Genomic DNA, 16,962 nt, shown 5'->3' with positions numbered 1-16,962 from the left:
GAAAAGCAGGCTACTGTGATACAAGAGGGGCTGGTGGAGTCTGGGACAAAATAAAATTTATATGGCTCATTTACGTGCATTTAAATTTCTTTAAAACATTGTGCTATCCAAACAAAAAACCTTTGCCATGCGACTTCGCAGCCTCTGGTTTATACTCATTCAACAGTAACAAAATTTTAATATTAATTTGTGGATTATTTTAAAATAATAAATACATTTGTGATTATTATGCTTATCTATCAGTATATTCCTATGGGCCACATGATAATTTTGAGGATTTTTAAAAAAACACTAGATGAGGTGAAAACATTCTCACCCCATTCCTAAACCTTTTCCTCATGGCTAATCTTAGTCCCCACAGTGATAATTAACAGGAAGCTTCAAGTGATAAATGGGGTGAAGAGTAGAGATTGTATATCTTGACAGTCGCATCAAACCAGCTCTATCAAAATATGAATTAAAGTATGGCGTTGTAGGATTTTGAGAAAAATTCATATTTTATGGCTTCATTAAAATTTTATCCCCTTACCTTGGGTTCCCAAAACAAAAAACAAAGAAGACAGTGTATCTCCTATTCATTGTTCTGTATATTTATATAGTTTATCTTTACAGCCTGAGGAAGAACCTGATCCTGAAGAGAGGGACAGCTTCCTTCAACAGCTTTATAAGTTTATGGAAGACAGAGGTATTTTCATGCTTATTATTTAAAAGCAGACATTTCTGGGAATTCCCTGGCAGTCCAGTGATTAGGACTCAGCGTTTTCACTGCTGAGGGCCCAGGTTCAGCCCCTGGTCTGGGAACTAGTGCGGCATGACCAAAAAAAAAAAAAAAAGTAGACATTTCTTTTACTGTTTTATATTCTAGGTTTATGTATTATTTTTGTTCAAATCCTGGTACAGGGATTTGGATTTCAAGCCTAAGAATCAGTTATAGCTGATAATAATAAGTATTGGGAATACAGACAACTACTAATACCTAGTTTGAGTACAAATGTAGAGGAAAAGTAGTTTTGGTATAGTTAAATTTTATCTTCTTGAGACTTATGAAACCAGAAAATATTATAATAATATTTGAGTAATAGAAAGTGAACAATCATAAGGTAAATCTACATACCCATTATTTACTAATGGCGTTTTTGTGGCAAGTAAACTAGTCTGATCCTTGGTCTCAACAAATTAAACATAATAGCCCCTATCTAAACGGAGTAGGATTTCTAATAAAGTTAGAAGAAATAGAAGCTTTATAAATCATCATACTTACTGGCATTATGTAAGTCCTGGAAATCCTCAGATAAATCAGTTCTACTGGCCTTCAACAGTGATCCTTCAGATGACTGCCACCCGTCTTAACGTTTGTGTTGAAGCATTCAAAATGGAACCATGGCCTAAAATGTGCCCTTTCCATTGTATGTTTTCTTGCCCAGGCTTCTTGAACCAGCAACATCATTGGCTACACCTTGCAGGCCCAAGGTTTGATTTAGTTTTATCCAATTCAGTGGCAGTTAGAGAGGTTATTTTATTAGTTGTGGCAGTAAAACTAAAGACCACCACAATACTGTGTAAAGAATATAGAGAATATTTTGTGTTGTCTTATATAATTTGAGGTTCTTTAAATATATGCCTCTGATTAGTGATATTTGGGAAATTAGAAATTGATAAGCTTTGTTTTAAGCTTAGTATTTTCCGTTGGAATTAACATGGTATTTCTGCTCTCTGATATTTAAAAGGTACTCCAATCAACAAACCACCTGTATTGGGCTATAAAGATCTCAATCTCTTCAAACTTTTCAGACTGGTTTATCATCAAGGTGGATGTGACAAGGTAAGTAAGACTGTAATGCAAAGTTAAATTGTCTAATGTTGCACTATAATATGTACTTTAGGTAATAAGCACATTTTCTTAATGAACATACAGTATTAGTGTAAAGATTATTTCCCTTTGCAAACATTAACAAATAAAAACTTAATTTTCCAGATTGATAGTGGTGCTGTATGGAAGCAAATTTATATGGACCTTGGCATTCCTATTTTGAATTCAGCTGCTTCCTACAATGTAAAAACTGCTTATAGAAAGTAAGTAGTATAGTTTATTCATCAAAGAATACATATTTACAAGGAGTATTTTCCACTTAATTTGTTAACAGTTAAATAAGAACACATCAGTCGAAGAACATTAAAGTCAGAGAAAGTATATAAAAAGGTTTCGGTTAATAAATACTGTGATTGAAAGTTATTTCAGTGTACCAAGTCTGCTTTACTCCATTTTTCATGTTCTGATTTTCTTTTCAAAATCACAGATACAGGCAGTGTTTATAGTCTGAAATTACGATACATTTTATAGAGTTGTACCTTTTGTGGTGAACAGCCTTCACATCAAAACTATGATAGCTGTGTTCACTTATCACAAGCTCAGATTTTTCAGGAAAGAAATTTTATTTTCTGATCAATATTTTTGTCTGTTTTCCTATATAAAACACCAATAAATCAGTAACAGAAAAAATACTTTGTAAAAAAAAAAGGCTTGAGTTTTACTTTTCAAAAAACATGTGTGTGTTTAATATAGTATTCAAGTTAAATGTAAAGACTAAGATTTCTTAAAATGAAATATTGTTTGTTTAGGTATCTCTATGGTTTTGAGGAGTACTGCCGTTCTGCAAATATTCAGTTTAGAACTATTCACCACCATGAACCAAAAGTAAAAGAGGAAAAAAAAGACTTAGAAGAATCCATGGAAGAGGCTCCAAAAGTAGATCAAGAAATGCCTTTAGTAGAAGTGAAGAGTGAACCTGAGGAAAACATTGATTCAAACAGTGAAAGCGAAAGAGAAGAAACAGAATTAAAATCTCCAAGGGTTAGTAGTTAAGACTAGTTTTATCTAGTTCGTTTTTAGCATTATTTTAACCTTTTTATTATGGGCATTTTCAGATATACACAAAAAGACTCCTATGAACCTAGTTTATTTTCCAGTATTTGGTTGTGCTTCAGCCAGGCTAGCCTAGCTCCCTTTCTCTAAATATACCACATATTATTTCTTCTACCTGAAAAAACATTCCTCCTCTTGTTCTGTTTATGTTTGTTCAAGTCATTCTCATCTGGGGTCAGTCTCAAATATTCACTTCCGTCAAGTCTTTTGCTAAAGTGTCACCTCACTGAAGCCTATCCTGGTCACCTTACCTAAAATTGTAACCTACCTCCTCTCTTTGGCACTGGCAATCCCTCTAATGTTGCTGTTTCTATCTGTAATTTACTTACTTGTTCAGTTTACTATTTATTGTTTCTTTTACCCCACTCTGGACTAGTATCACACTCCACAAGGGCAGGGATTAGTGTTTATTCCATTAATTGAGAGATCCCAGGCATATAGAATAGTGCCTGGCACATAGTAAGGACTTATTAAATAGTTGTTAAGTGAATGAATCTCCTCTTTATAATACCTGTGCCCTCAGCCAGGTGGGATCTTTTCTTTCTCTTGACTTCACAACACACTGTACAGCTCTTGTGGCAGTTTTTCATGCTCTGCCTTGTTTCCTAGTCATGTGCACACTGGTTTTATGTTCTAACTCTACTCTTCCTCTCCATTAGTATATAACTCAAATCAGGAATTGTCCCTCACTATTTTGATCTTTGTCTGATGATGTCTACACAGTAGGATTTATCAAATTTTAGAAGTAGAAAGAAAATTTAATCACACTGTCAAAGAAGTTCACTTATTGTAATGCATCTTATTTTTCAGTGAAATTGTATTTAAAAGAAAAGGTGAAATCATCTTCTCTTTTATTTGCTCAGAAACCATTTTTTAAAACTGTCCATTTTATCATCTAGTAAATGGAATCTTCTAGTGAATTTCATGAAACATCCAAAGTGGTTTGTTTCTTTTCTTTCTTTAATTTTTAAAAATTGTAAATACACATAACATAAAATTTATCATCTTCACCGTTTTTACACGTGCAGTTCAGTGGCATTAACTACATTCACATTGTTGTACAACCATCACCACCATCCATCCCCAGAACTTTTTTCATCTTGCAAAACTGAAACTGTACCTGTTAAACAGTAACTCCTCATTCCTCTCTTCCCCAACCTCTGGCAACCACCCTTCTACTTTCTATGAATTTGACTACTCTAGGTACTTCATATAAGTGGAATTATGTAATATTTGTCCTTTTGTGACTGGTTTATTTCACTCTGCATAAGATCTTCAAGGTTCATCCATGTATGCATTAGAATTTCCTTCCTTTTTTTTTTTTTTTTTGTGGTACGCGGGCCTCTCACTGTTGTGGCCTCTCCTGTTGCGGAGCACAGGCTCCAGACGCACAGGCTCAGCGGCCATGGCTCACGGGCCTAGCCGCTCCGCGTCATGTGGGATTCTCTGGACCGGGGCACGAACCCGTGTCCCCTGCATCGGCAGGCGGACTCTCAACCACTGCACCACCAGGGAAGCCCTTCCTTCCTTTTTAAGACTGAATAATATCCCTTGTATGTGTTGTGGACATACTTCCTTGTCATTACATAAAGACCCTCCTCATCTTCATGTAAAGCATCTGCAGAGTACTGCGTAGTACGGATGTTTCATAAATTTACCTTCCTCAAGATTTTGTCCAATTTTTTATGATTATAAAAAGTGATGCAATAAATATGCTTGTAAAAATGTCCTCCCCATTTATCTAAATGTAGAGGTTTGTAAAAATATCCTCCTCATTTATCTGAATACAGAGGCCAGACTTCTAAAAATGGGATTTCTGGGATAAAGGTATAAGTTATACAAACCTAAATTTTGATGGATAACAGATGCTTTCATTCATTTACCTACAAATATTTAAAGAGCACCTGCCATGTGCCAGGCACTGTCTAGATCTGAGGTTACAGAAGTGAGTAAGACAGAGACCCTGCCCTCATGGAACTTACATTTAAGTTCTTTTTTTTTTTTCCCCCGACCTTTGATGTTTAAATAGCACATAGTCGGCGACTAGGTAAAACATTTGTTATACTGAGATATTGTTAAGTATTCTAGTTCTCCCAAAGTTCTTGGCTCTTTTTTTATCCTCACTTTATTCCAAGTAGAGGGGAATTCTGCCAGTGTATAGAGGTTGACTGGAAGGAGAATTTAGGAGATAATGAAATGGCTCAACAGTTTCATGGTCATTTGAGCATGCAGCAAGAGACTGGATAAAAGCTGCTGGGCGTATAACAAGTTACTGCTGGCCTAGTGAGCTCTCCAGATACTCATTCAAAGAAATGAGCTCACTTTTTGGCCATTGATACAGTTCAGTCCTTTTAAAATGTAATCACACTGAAACACAGTGATACGTTAATTTTATCTTAGTAAACAGTAGAATTAGAGATGACAGAACTTCTAAAAACTTAAGGGACTGATTTATTATTATTAACTTACATCATTGACACTTAGATAATTCTTTAAAAAATTTTATTATAGTCAGGAAATATTAAAAGTGAGATAATAGAGTGAACACAGGAGAAAATCTTTATTTTTTGTGTAGTATGTAGCCAGGGATCATAGTACACTTGGACATAATTAAGTGATTTACATGGGTTATTCTTTTCCTTTTGAGAGGAAGAGAAAAGTGTTCAGGAGTTGATGGGTTACCAGTGTCATGCCTCAAGCTAGAGAGAAGACGAGTCATTGCTGTGAAGGTTTAAGGAAAAGATGCATTTTTCTATGTTTTTTTGCCCTTTGTAGTGATAGTTACTTTAAAGCTTTTATCCCCCTATTAGGGACGAAGGCGAATTGCTCGAGATGCAAATTCTATTAAAAAGGAAATTGAAGAAGAGAAAACAGAAGACAAATTAAAAGATAATGATACAGAAAATAAGGATGAAGATGATGACTATGAAACTGCAGAGAAAAAAGAAAATGAGTTACTACTGGGGAGAAAAAATACACCAAAGCAAAAGGAGAAGAAAATTAAAAAGCAGGAGGATTCTGACAAAGACTCAGAGGAAGAGGAAGAGAAGAGCCAAGAGAGGTACATTATCTTATATTTGTTCTCCAGAAGCACCTGTCTGGGGTACAGCAGCGCTCTGTTCCTGCTTAGAGATTCAGGTTTGAGGGAATGTTTTCTTATTGGGACTTCCATTCCTCTTGTCTAATGAAGGTGAGACACATTGTGAAGATGATGTGTATCGCCTTTCGGAATTGGAGAATATACTGGTCGCACCATTTTAATAGCACTTGTGCCCTAAACAGTGGCCTCAAAGAAGGCTGCGCCACCCAGTCAAAAGAAAGGTCCTGCAGTTGACAGCAGGGAAGGGAGCTGGAGAAAAATGGAGGAAGTGGACAAGAGGAAACAGCGACAGCAAAAATTCCATTTTAAAAAAGGTACAATTTGGGAAAGCTAACAAACACATGGGTGCACAGTACTAGCAGATGTTTCTGTGTGTTAGCTTTATCTGAGAACATTTTTCTTTTTCAAGTTATTGTATTAGAATAAGTGGCATGCACCCCTGATTCTAGTTTGGAAAGTACATTCTTGCCCCACATCACGACAATTAAATTTCGGCCTTTTAATGTTCATCCTGTTTGCTGTTGAATGAAAACTGTTTTTGTTTTTTCTCATGTATTACACACGTATGGGCTGAATTGACTTAAAAATAACCAATGATTGGGCAGTCTAGCTAGATCACGGTAATGTCCAACTATGTTCAGTTGGCCATTTCTTTGTTGTCAAATGGATTTACTAATTTTTAGACACTACTAAAAAATGAATTTTAATTCAGCAACAGCAGCATAACACACTTACTTGTATAGAAGCTCTCCTCCATAGTTATTTTTTGATTATCATCTGATGCTAAATTTTCTAGAAATGTGAGTTACTAAGCAAAATTGGGAACAGTGGCCTGCTGCCTCCGACTAGTGGCTGACACCCATCTGAAAATTAACCGTTGAGAAAATTACTGGAAAAATAGTAATGATTGGTGAGCGGGAGGTAATTTTATGATTCAGTACAAATAGGTGCAGGAGCTTTCACAATTACACGTGAATTAGGTTAGTGAATAAAGCAAGTTCTGTCGTGAAATAGGATTAGGATTAGGGAAAGTGGGAGGAAGTAATTGGAGTTGAGTATAATGATGTGAGTATAGTATTTGAAGTATTCGGACAATAAATTTAAGCAAAGATAAACCACCTAAAACGTAAGGCCTAATTACAGCTTGAAGATATGTTAAAAATAAGCATCAAAATGTGTATATTTTATAGTAATGCATCAAACGTGTAATACACATATATACACATACACACTATGTGGTTTGAAAAGCCTTTATAATTAATTGATATGTAAATGGAATATTTATTTTAGAGACAGAAAATTTCAGACTTGAATATGAAGAATGGTATTTCCTTTTACTAAATAAAAATTGAATATACAAACATAGTCTGTATTCTCATTCAGTAGCAGGAATTATGGAAATAGGAAACTTTTTTATTTATAGAGACTTCTGTCTTAAGTAGTTTCTCATGGTGTTTTGAAATTACCTTATCAGGATATAATTGGAAGATGCCCTTGGAAAGAAAACATTCCCACTGCTAATGGGTTATCAAAGCTTCTTCATGTCGGGTCCCCCAGTGGTCCCTAAAATAATGCCCTATGTTTATGACAGAACACAGTACCTCCTTTTAAGCTTTTTAAAACTCTTGTGACACTAGTGTGATCTTTGATGCAAATCTTTTCTGAATCCTTGCCAGGCTAATAAAGAATGTTTTATTTATAAAAATATGAAAAATATTGTTGGACCTCCCTATGTGAATCTCCTTTATATCTGATTATCAAAACAAAGAAGAACTGATGGGAGATGCGTAAAAACAAATAGGAATCAACATTAGATATGCAAAGTTTTGTTCTCCTGGTGCTATGCCACAGTTATAACAAGTGGCCTGATACTCAAGTATCGTTTCTTTGTTAGGGTGGGGAAACCTTTAAAATAGAAACTATCAGTAATTTAAAAGATAGAGTTACTAAGGTAGTTAGCCCTTGTTCATTATTTTGCCCACCAAAAAACTAGTCTTGGTTAAGAACCGTTCTGAATTGAGCCGAAAGTAGTAGTAAAGTAGACTTAAAAGGCATTTTAGTTGCAGGAAGTTAAAAACTATCTTTAGGTCATTTTCACCTGTAAGGTGGCACTTGAGTATGAATCCTAAAGACTTTTTCAAAGCATGTTGTCCTTATTTTGCTTTATCAAAAGTGACTTATTTGACTCCACATCATCATTAACTGTGATTATTGATTGGCCTTTAAGAAGTATGGATTTCCTTTTGGTACAGTGCACCTTTACATAGTAAATAAAGTCCTTAGTAAGTAGTCTGTAAAAATCTTCTCCTTCTCCTCCTTCTTCTCCTCCTCCACTGACATGAATTAGGTTATGACTCTTCTACATGTTGGATTCTTTTAGCATATATTATTTTGTTTTCCATTAAGTTATTAGTAGCATTATCAATGTTATAACTTACTGCAGGGAAGAAACCGAAAGCAAATGTGACTCTGAAGGGGAGGAAGATGAGGAAGACACAGAACCTTGCCTAACAGGAACCAAAGTGAAAGTAAAATACGGACGAGGGAAAACGCAGAAAATCTATGAAGCCAGTATTAAAGGCACTGAAATTGATGATGGAGAAGTTTTATACTTGGTACATTACTATGGATGGAATGTCAGGTAAGCAAGAAATTATTTTCTTTTTTTGAAATTTCTTTCATTGGTTCAGAAAGATCAATTTAATGTTTTAAAGAACTAAAGCAAATAGTATATTTGTATTTACAAAGCACACCTTGTATCTGAATTTTCCAAGACTCCTGTCATTCCCACTGTTTTACTAGCTATGTCAATACTTCCAGCCAAAGGTCACCAGGATCACATCTGTAGTTGAACAAGTTGGATTTATTACTCATTTTCAGTGAGGGAGAACACACAGCTTGGAGAACCACGTGGCACCTCAGTTAGAGGGTGGATCTGTGAAAGCTTACAGTACCACCTTGGGGAAAAGCAATACCCCAGGATTCTGTGGAAACATCCTGTAGGGAGCCAGGCCCATGGCGCCCAACAGTGCAAGTGGTTTTGTTTGTTTGTTTATTTATTAAATTTATCAGAAATCAAACCTGTATCAAGCACTGTAACAATTCTGAATTGGTTAATTAATAAAAAAAAGAATATTAGATAGGACTTAGATCTGAGCTTCTGTTAGGTGATTTTGGGGTGGGTTTAAGGAAATGGGGCTTTGCTCTAGACTGGATGCTGTCAAGAAGTGGGGGGTAATTCTATGATTGGTTATCTTAATCTTATCTATAAGGAGAGAAGACTAGAGCAAGGTTAATGCTATAATTGGTAAAGCAGCAGCAGTCAGGAAAAAAAAGGATGCTCGGTCATTTTTGTGGCTTGGAAAATGTTCCTGTTTTTTTCTGGGTTGAGACACAACTAGGGAGTGGTCTTGTTTTTGTCTTGATCCATTATGGTCACGGAACAGACCTGTCTGATGTTGATGTTCTGTGAAATTGTTCACATTCAACATGAGAACAACACGCCCAAGCTGTGAGGGCCAGAACAGCTCCGTAGCAACAGCAAGGCCCAGCTAATAGTACCAGGCTAGTTCCTGAATGGCAGGGACTACTTTTCTCTTTCTCCTTTAGAAAGTCTTGTGTGTTCAGTATCTCTGCTTGCCCTGTAGTTGCTTTGAGCCAGAGTGCTCCAAAATTTCCCTACATACTCAGTGTGTGCCCTGTTACGCCTCAATTCCCTCATCTGAATTGGGGAAGACAGAGTACCTATTTTACAGGGATTCTGTGAGAAGCAGTGCTAATATCTACATTAACGTGCAAAGTTAATATAATTAGTGCCTAATATAGTTAGTAAGTGCTCAAGAAACATTAACTTTTCTTTAGTGAGGGGGAGTTCGGTTTCTGTCCTCTCACATCATTTTAAAAGAGTATGGTTTTAATGAATAGCGTATAAAACTTGAAAATTTCTTTTCTCTTTTCTCAAACCAGCCCTTGTGCCCTTCACATTTCTGCCAACACTAAAAACAAACTTTTTCGTCCATCTCCCAGTTGTTTTGTATGTATGTACTGAATTTGGGAAGAAAGACCACACTTACCAACCTCGAGTCCCTGCTTTGCAGTTGCAGCCCATTGTAGCCTTTTTTCCTCAGATTCTATTTAGTTCACATCCATCTACTTTTATTTACCATCAGTGTGTCTTTTCTGCTTTCCAGAATTTCCCCCTTCTGTCATCCTTCTGTCTCATTTTTTTAATGTTTTACTGTATGACTCTTCTTCACAGTCATTTTATTACATGCTCATGTTCTTCCTAACTGGTTACCTAACTGGAATTCACATGGTTATGGGTTTTCATTGACCTTCCATACTGCTAGATATTGGGTTAATGCAGGAGAAGATCATTTTTAAACCATAGTATAGGTAGTCATGGTACTATGTCAGCTGAACTTGCGCATATTGGAACAGTGTCCTTCTTTTGCGTGACTTCACGGTAATTCGGTAACAAAGTGAGGGTATGGTTGCCATCATCATGGTGCAGTTCAAAGCAAGGACTGCCTGTAGTTTTTTTGCTTAAATGTTCAGATTTTAGATTCTGGTTGAGCTCTATAAATACCTATATATTCATATAATATGAAAGTTGTTATTTAGTTCTAGGAAGTTTAATTCCTTATTTGCCCCTGATTAGTAACTTGGACTGACTATGTTAAAATTTAGAAGTGATGTCAATATTTTGGGAAAGGGGAAAATGAGGAGTTCTCAACTTGAGCTAAACAGAATAAACGTAGGTAAAGGAAATATCTATAAAAAATTTCAGTCTTAGAGGTGATACAATTCAGAATAAAATTTTATTAGAAATACTGGAGGCTAGAGAGAGTTCTGAGAGGAAAAGAGTTGAAAAGGCCTTCATAAAATAATCCGGAACTGAGCATATTACAAACTTGAATTTACCTGACTTGTTTTGCATTATTCGATCAATAGAATGAATTCCAGTGCAGAATCACTTATTTCATTAAGCTCAGATGTGTGGGAGTTGTGGAAAAGAAGGCAGTTCAAACAATCTTGAATCTGTTTAGAGTTTGCCTACCCTGCTATCCCTGTAAGCCTGTTTTCCCTGAGAAATTCTCTTGCCTTGCCCTGTTGGGGGCAGGTACATAAAACACCTAGTAGAGTACTTGGCACACACGTTACCAGCAAACTAGCATCCGTGCCCTTCGCATTTCTGCCAACGCTAGAACCAAATTCTTTAGCCTATCTCACTGTTGTTTTTATTTGGTGAGTACCTTTCAAATAAGGTATTCTTGTGAATTTTTAATATATTCTTTATTTTAAGGTATGATGAATGGGTGAAGGCTGACAGGATAATCTGGCCGTTGGACAAAGGTGGACCAAAGAAAAAACAGAAGAAAAAAGCTAAAGTATGTACATAGGTGCCATATCCTTTATGATAGGTACAGGAATTATTCATATTGTATTTTCTGTAAACGTTGTTTTCTCATTGTATAATCATCTTGAGTCTTTCAAAGTAATTGTGATTTTCTCTTCTACAACACAGAAGCTTAAAAAGTAAAAAATGTAAACACATTACCACGCTGTTTCAGGAAAGGTGAAAACCAGCGACCCCTAGGGCACAGACTTCAAACACAAAGGCCTATGAGGTTCTCTAGAAAAGGGGTGTAAAGTAGGACTGAGAGTGACAAAGGAGAGGTCAAGTTCCTCATCTAGAGAGAATGGAACTAACTACTCTGCTGTGGGATGCAGACCCAGGGTTGCCAGATTTTAGGATTTTTCAAGACAACTATATTTTTTAAAATGTGAAATCTAATTTTTAAATGCTGGAAGCTGATACTAAATTTTAAGACATACGTTGGCCAGTTGTACCCTCATGCACGCCCACAATTTTCAGCCTTTGCTGTAGAGATGATGACGTATCTTTCTTTTCCTCAGGGAATAGTAAGAAACAAGGGGGAGAGCTGAGTAGTGTATAGCTCTGTAATGTACTGACTCTGACCTTCACAATATAATTGCAGTGTTACAAGCTGAAGTTGTAGAACATCATATTCACATAAGTACAAAAATATTTTAGAAAACGATTTAATTTTAATTTTTCCATAACTACAGATTAGGAGTTGACATAACAAACCTTTTTGAGTTATAGTTTTCCTTGGAGAAGTAGACTGGTGCTTCTCATACATTTTGTTGTTGTTACCCAGAACAAAGAAGACAGTGAAAAGGATGAAAAGAGGGATGAGGAGAGGCAGAAGTCAAAACGGGGACGACCTCCTTTAAAATCTACTCTTTCATCAAACATGCCATATGGTTTGTCTAAGACTCCAAACAGCGATGGAAAATCAGGTACCAGAAGTGCTCACATCAATATGCCAGACAGCTCACCTCTGTCAAATGGAATGGAAGGTGCTGAATTCTGAGAATCACTGGTTTTTTAAAAATCAATAATAAAAATAATAAAACTTCAGTTTTGCGAGAGATTCATAGCAAGTCATCTAGGTTTTTTTTTTTTAAGGAATCAATTTTATTTATTTATTTTTGGTTGTGTTGGATCTTTGTTGCTGTGCGCGGGCTTTCTCTAGTTGCGGCAAGCGGAGGCTACTCTTCGTTGCGGTGCGTGGGTTCTCATTGCCATGGCTTCTCTTGTTGCGGAGCACGGGCTCTAGGCATCTGGACTTCAGTAGTTGTGGCTCGCGGGCTCTAGAGCGCAGGCTCAATAGTTGTGGTGCACGGGCTTAGTTGCTTCACGGCATGTGGGATCTTCCTGGACCAGGGATCGAACCTGTGTCCCCTGCCTCGGCAGGCGGATTCTTAACCACTGCACCACCAGAAAAGTCCCTAGGCTTTTACTATATGATTTAAACTACAAAATTTGATTTGAAGAAAATGTTTATTTTGCTGTATCATGTTTATTTAAAATTTAGTGATGTTTTACTTAATTAGGAATAACTTTTCTTGTTAATACCGTAGGAATATTCTTTTTAAAAATTGTTTATTTATTTTTGGCTGCATTGGGACTTCGTTGCTGTGCGCAGGCTTTCTCTAGTTGTGGCGAGCGGGGTCTACTCTTGGTTGCGGTCTACTCTTCGTTACAGTGCGCGGGCTTCTCATTGCGGTGGCGGTGGCTTCTCTTGTTGCGGAGCACGGGCTCTAGGTGCGCGGGCTTCAGTAGTTGTGGCACGTGGGCTTAGTTGCTCCGTGGCATGTGGGATCTTCCCGGACCAGGGCTCGAACCCGTGTCCCCTGCGTTGGCAGACGGATTCTTAACCACTGCACCACCAGGGAATCCCCCCTAGGAATATTCTATTTTAACAGAGGGTGCATTGACAAGCCATGCGTCCTCCTGTGTGCTGCACTGTCCTACAAAGCATGTGCCAGTGTCTCCTGTAATCTATTGCTGTTCACCTAGGATCTTTCAATAAAGTTGTGACTGTGTTGTTCAAAGACAGGACAAACTAATGTGGTAGAGGCATGTTTTGTGATGAATATAGGTGAACATATGTTATTCTGATTTTACCGTTTTTCCCACTTTTCTACCTTTGTATATTTTTCCATGTAATTTAAGAAATGTTAAATTTAGAAAAACGTTCATATAAAAATTTCCCTCCCTTGAAGAAAAAAGCTTTTCTGAACCACAGGATTGCCAGGAGTCCACCGTGTGGAGAAAACGGCATCTTTCTTCCTCTTTACTGCCATCTGCTGGAAGGTTGTCATAATACACAAATGCAAGACGTCCACAAAGTGGAAGATGCCCTCTTAGATGCATGCCCATGTGCAGTGTATAGTCTACAGAACTGTACATGGTCTTGCTAAACTAGTTCATAAAAGTAAAAAACTACTTTTAAAAAAAATTTATTTATTTTGTTTATATTTATTTTTGGCTGCGTTGGGTCTTCATTGCTGCGTGCAGGCTTTCTCTAGTTGCGGCGAGCGGGGGCTGCTCTTTGTTGTGGTGCGTGGGCTTCTCATTGCGGTGGCTTCTCTTGTTGCGGATCACTGGCTCTAGCTGCGCGGGCTTCAGTAGTTGTGGCACATGGGGTCAGTAGTTGTGGCTCATGGGCTCTAGAGTGCAGGCTCAGTAGTTGTGGCGCACGGGCTTAGTAGCTCCGGGGCATGTGGGATCTCCCTGGACCAGGGCTCAAACACGTGACCCCTGTATTGGCAGGTGGATTCTTAACCACTGCGCCACCAGGGAAGTCCCTACTTTTTTTACCATGAGAAAAAATTCTAAATTCTGTATATGATAAAACCACAAAATAAAACCACACCTTTTCACTTAAAAAGTACATTTAAGCTTGCTTTTTTGCACTTCTTTAGAATATGAGCACCATGTGGGTAGAATTTTTGTATTTTACAACTTCTATACCATCTTAGAACCCTAGTTATTATTTTAAAAATTTTCTGAGTTAAAGAGAATGATTTAAGGTAGCTGGCCTGTACTTTCCTGTCTCTTAATCAGAAGAATATTTAAAGTTTTGAGAATTCAAGCTTCTCATTCTGTACATCTTTTCAGAATTAAGTAGAATATCATATTCCTTTCTAAGGACACAAAATGGGCATCTCATTTATTAATCAGTACCTTCTAGATCTCAGATCAAACCACTTAACATATTAACTTCATATCTCAGTACTAGTCCTTTGCTTTTTCTAGGGGTTACTGTAGCCTAAATACGATACTAGTAAAAATTGCAAAATAGCTCTTTTATGGAATTGAGACAGTAATATTTTCTATGCAATGTATTTTCACATGGAATTTGAGGTCTCCCCTCCCCCATTTTGGCACAAATGTATGATTTATTTTTTTTTAATTTATTTATTTATCTTTGGCTGCGTTGGGTCTTCGTTGCTGCGCGTGGGCTGTCTCTAGTTGTGGTAAGCGGGGGCTACTCTTCATTTTGCTGCGTGGGCTTCTCATTGTGGTGGCTTCTCTTGTTGCGGAGCGCAGGCTCTAGGTGCGCAGGCTTCAGTAGTTGCGGCGTGCGGGCTCAGTAGTTGTGGCGTGTGGGCTCTAGAGCACAGGTTCAGTAGTTGTGGTGCACAGGCTTAGTTGCTCTGTGGCATGTGGGATCTTTCCGGGCCAGGGCTTGAACCCGTGTCCTCTGCATTGGCAGGCAGATTCTTAACCATTGTGTCACCAGGGAAGTCCTGATTTATTTTACATAAGAAATTTCTACAAGGAGGTATTCAGAGGTACTTGATAAAGAGTTTTGTCTTTGGCAGAATTTTTATTATAAAATTGCATTGGTAATTAAGATAGAAACCTTTGTAATACAGTATTTCCTCTTGCAGACTCCTGTTCATCTGATAGTGAAACAGAAGACCTTTTAGAAAAGAATTTGATGAATGAAGAACTTTCTCCTGATATTAAAGAAGAATTAGAAAAAAATGAAAGTTTAAGTGATGATAAACTAGATGAAGAAAATCCAAAGATTGCTGCACATATATTAAAAGAAAATGATAGGACTCAAATGCAGCCTTTAGAAACCTTGAAGTTAGAAGTTGGAGAGAATGAACAAATAGTACAGATTTTTGGAAATAAAGTGGAACAAGTAGAAGAAGTTAAGAAAGAGGCAGAAAAATCTCCTAAAGGAAAGGGAAGACGAAGCAAGACAAAAGATCTTTCTTTAGAAATTATAAAGATTTCATCATTTAGCCAGGATGAAGCAGGAACTGAACCTCATATAGAAGCTCAGAGTATAGAATTTTCTTCATTAGACAATAAAAACTTTTCTTCTGCTACAGAAGATGAAATTGACCAGTGTGCAAAAGAAAAAAAGTTGAAACGGAAAATACTGGGACAGTCATCACCAGAGAAAAAAGTAAGAATGGAGAATGGAATGGAAATGACAAATAGTATTTCTCAAGAAAGGACCAGTGATTGTGTTGCATCTGACGGAATGAAAAACTTAAATTTTGAACAACACTTTGAAATAGAAAATGAAGGAATGCCATCATTAATAGCAGAGCCAAACCAATGCATTCAAGAATTGACTAAAGAAAAATTTGATAGTCCAGCTGAAGAAACTGTAAATACTCCGCTAAAAGAAGAAGAGGATGCAATGCCTCTGATTGGGCCGGAAACCTTGGTTTGCCATGAAGTAGATTTGGACGATTTGGATGAAAAGGATAAGACCAGTACTGAGGATGTAGTAGTTGAAAGCTCTGAATGTAACTCTCTTGTTTCTATTCCACCTGCCCTACCTCCTGCAGTACAGCATAACTTTTCAGTGGCTTCACCACTTACTCTCAGCCAAGATGAGTCTCGAAGTATAAAAAGTGAGAGTGATGTAACCATTGAGGTCGATAGTATTGCTGAAGAATCTCAAGAAGGTCTCTGTGAGAGGGAATCAGCAAATGGATTTGAAGCCAGCGTTGCCTCTGGTACCTGTAGTATAATTGTTCAAGAAAGAGAGAGCAGAGAGAAGGGTAAGGACTTCCTAGGGAGAAAATCAACCGTTATATTAAAACCAAAAACTAGTGAGCCAAGAGTTTTAGGAACTAATGATCTGTTAAGTACCCTCCCTCCCTCCTTCCCTCCTTCCTTCCTTCCTTCCTTCCTTCTTTCTTTCCTCTCTCCCTCCCTCCCCTCCTTTTTTTTCTTTTTAACATACACGTGGAAATTCGTGTAGAGTAAATAGGTGAATGAATGTTCTTGCTCTTGATTTTTTTTTTTTCTAAATCTCTCTTTTCACTTACTTCAGGTCAGAAAAGGCCAAGTGATGGAACTAGTGGATTATTGGCCAAAAAGCAGAAGCGAACCCCAAAGCGAACAAGTGCTGTAGCCAAAAATGAAAAGAATGGAGCAGGTTGGTACTTTTCAATGCTGGCTTTAGTATGGTGTTAGTACTTTCAGCAGTTTGTTGGCTTGATCATTTGTGTCAGCTTAAAACTCAATTTGGTTTATTATGTTCTGAAAAGTAGCAATTTTTCCATTAGTTTTTAATCTGAAGGTGCTTGT

The 16,962-nt window shown here is 37.2% G+C and overlaps 1 protein-coding gene across 6 annotated transcripts in view; it reads left to right on the top strand.

Annotated features, from left to right (window-relative positions):
• ARID4A (AT-rich interaction domain 4A) overlaps positions 1-16,962 on the top strand; it is a 58,643-nt gene that overhangs the window by 31,469 nt on the left and 10,212 nt on the right. For all 6 annotated transcript variants that reach the window (XM_019923431.2, XM_073800424.1, XM_073800423.1 and 3 more), the window contains 10 exons: positions 613-685; positions 1,728-1,822; positions 1,976-2,073; positions 2,620-2,851; positions 5,734-5,984; positions 8,467-8,664; positions 11,329-11,413; positions 12,209-12,350; positions 15,294-16,430; positions 16,706-16,810. In XM_019923431.2, coding sequence (XP_019778990.1) covers positions 613-685; positions 1,728-1,822; positions 1,976-2,073; positions 2,620-2,851; positions 5,734-5,984; positions 8,467-8,664; positions 11,329-11,413; positions 12,209-12,350; positions 15,294-16,430; positions 16,706-16,810 — 2,416 coding nt within the window. The remainder of the gene's footprint in view (positions 1-612; positions 686-1,727; positions 1,823-1,975; positions 2,074-2,619; positions 2,852-5,733; positions 5,985-8,466; positions 8,665-11,328; positions 11,414-12,208; positions 12,351-15,293; positions 16,431-16,705; positions 16,811-16,962) is intronic.

This window comes from Tursiops truncatus, chromosome 2 (assembly GCF_011762595.2).
Source record: "Tursiops truncatus isolate mTurTru1 chromosome 2, mTurTru1.mat.Y, whole genome shotgun sequence".
Lineage (NCBI taxonomy): Eukaryota > Metazoa > Chordata > Mammalia > Artiodactyla > Delphinidae > Tursiops > Tursiops truncatus.
Note: the sequence above shows the minus strand (reverse complement) of the source record. Positions and strands in the feature narration are given on the sequence as shown.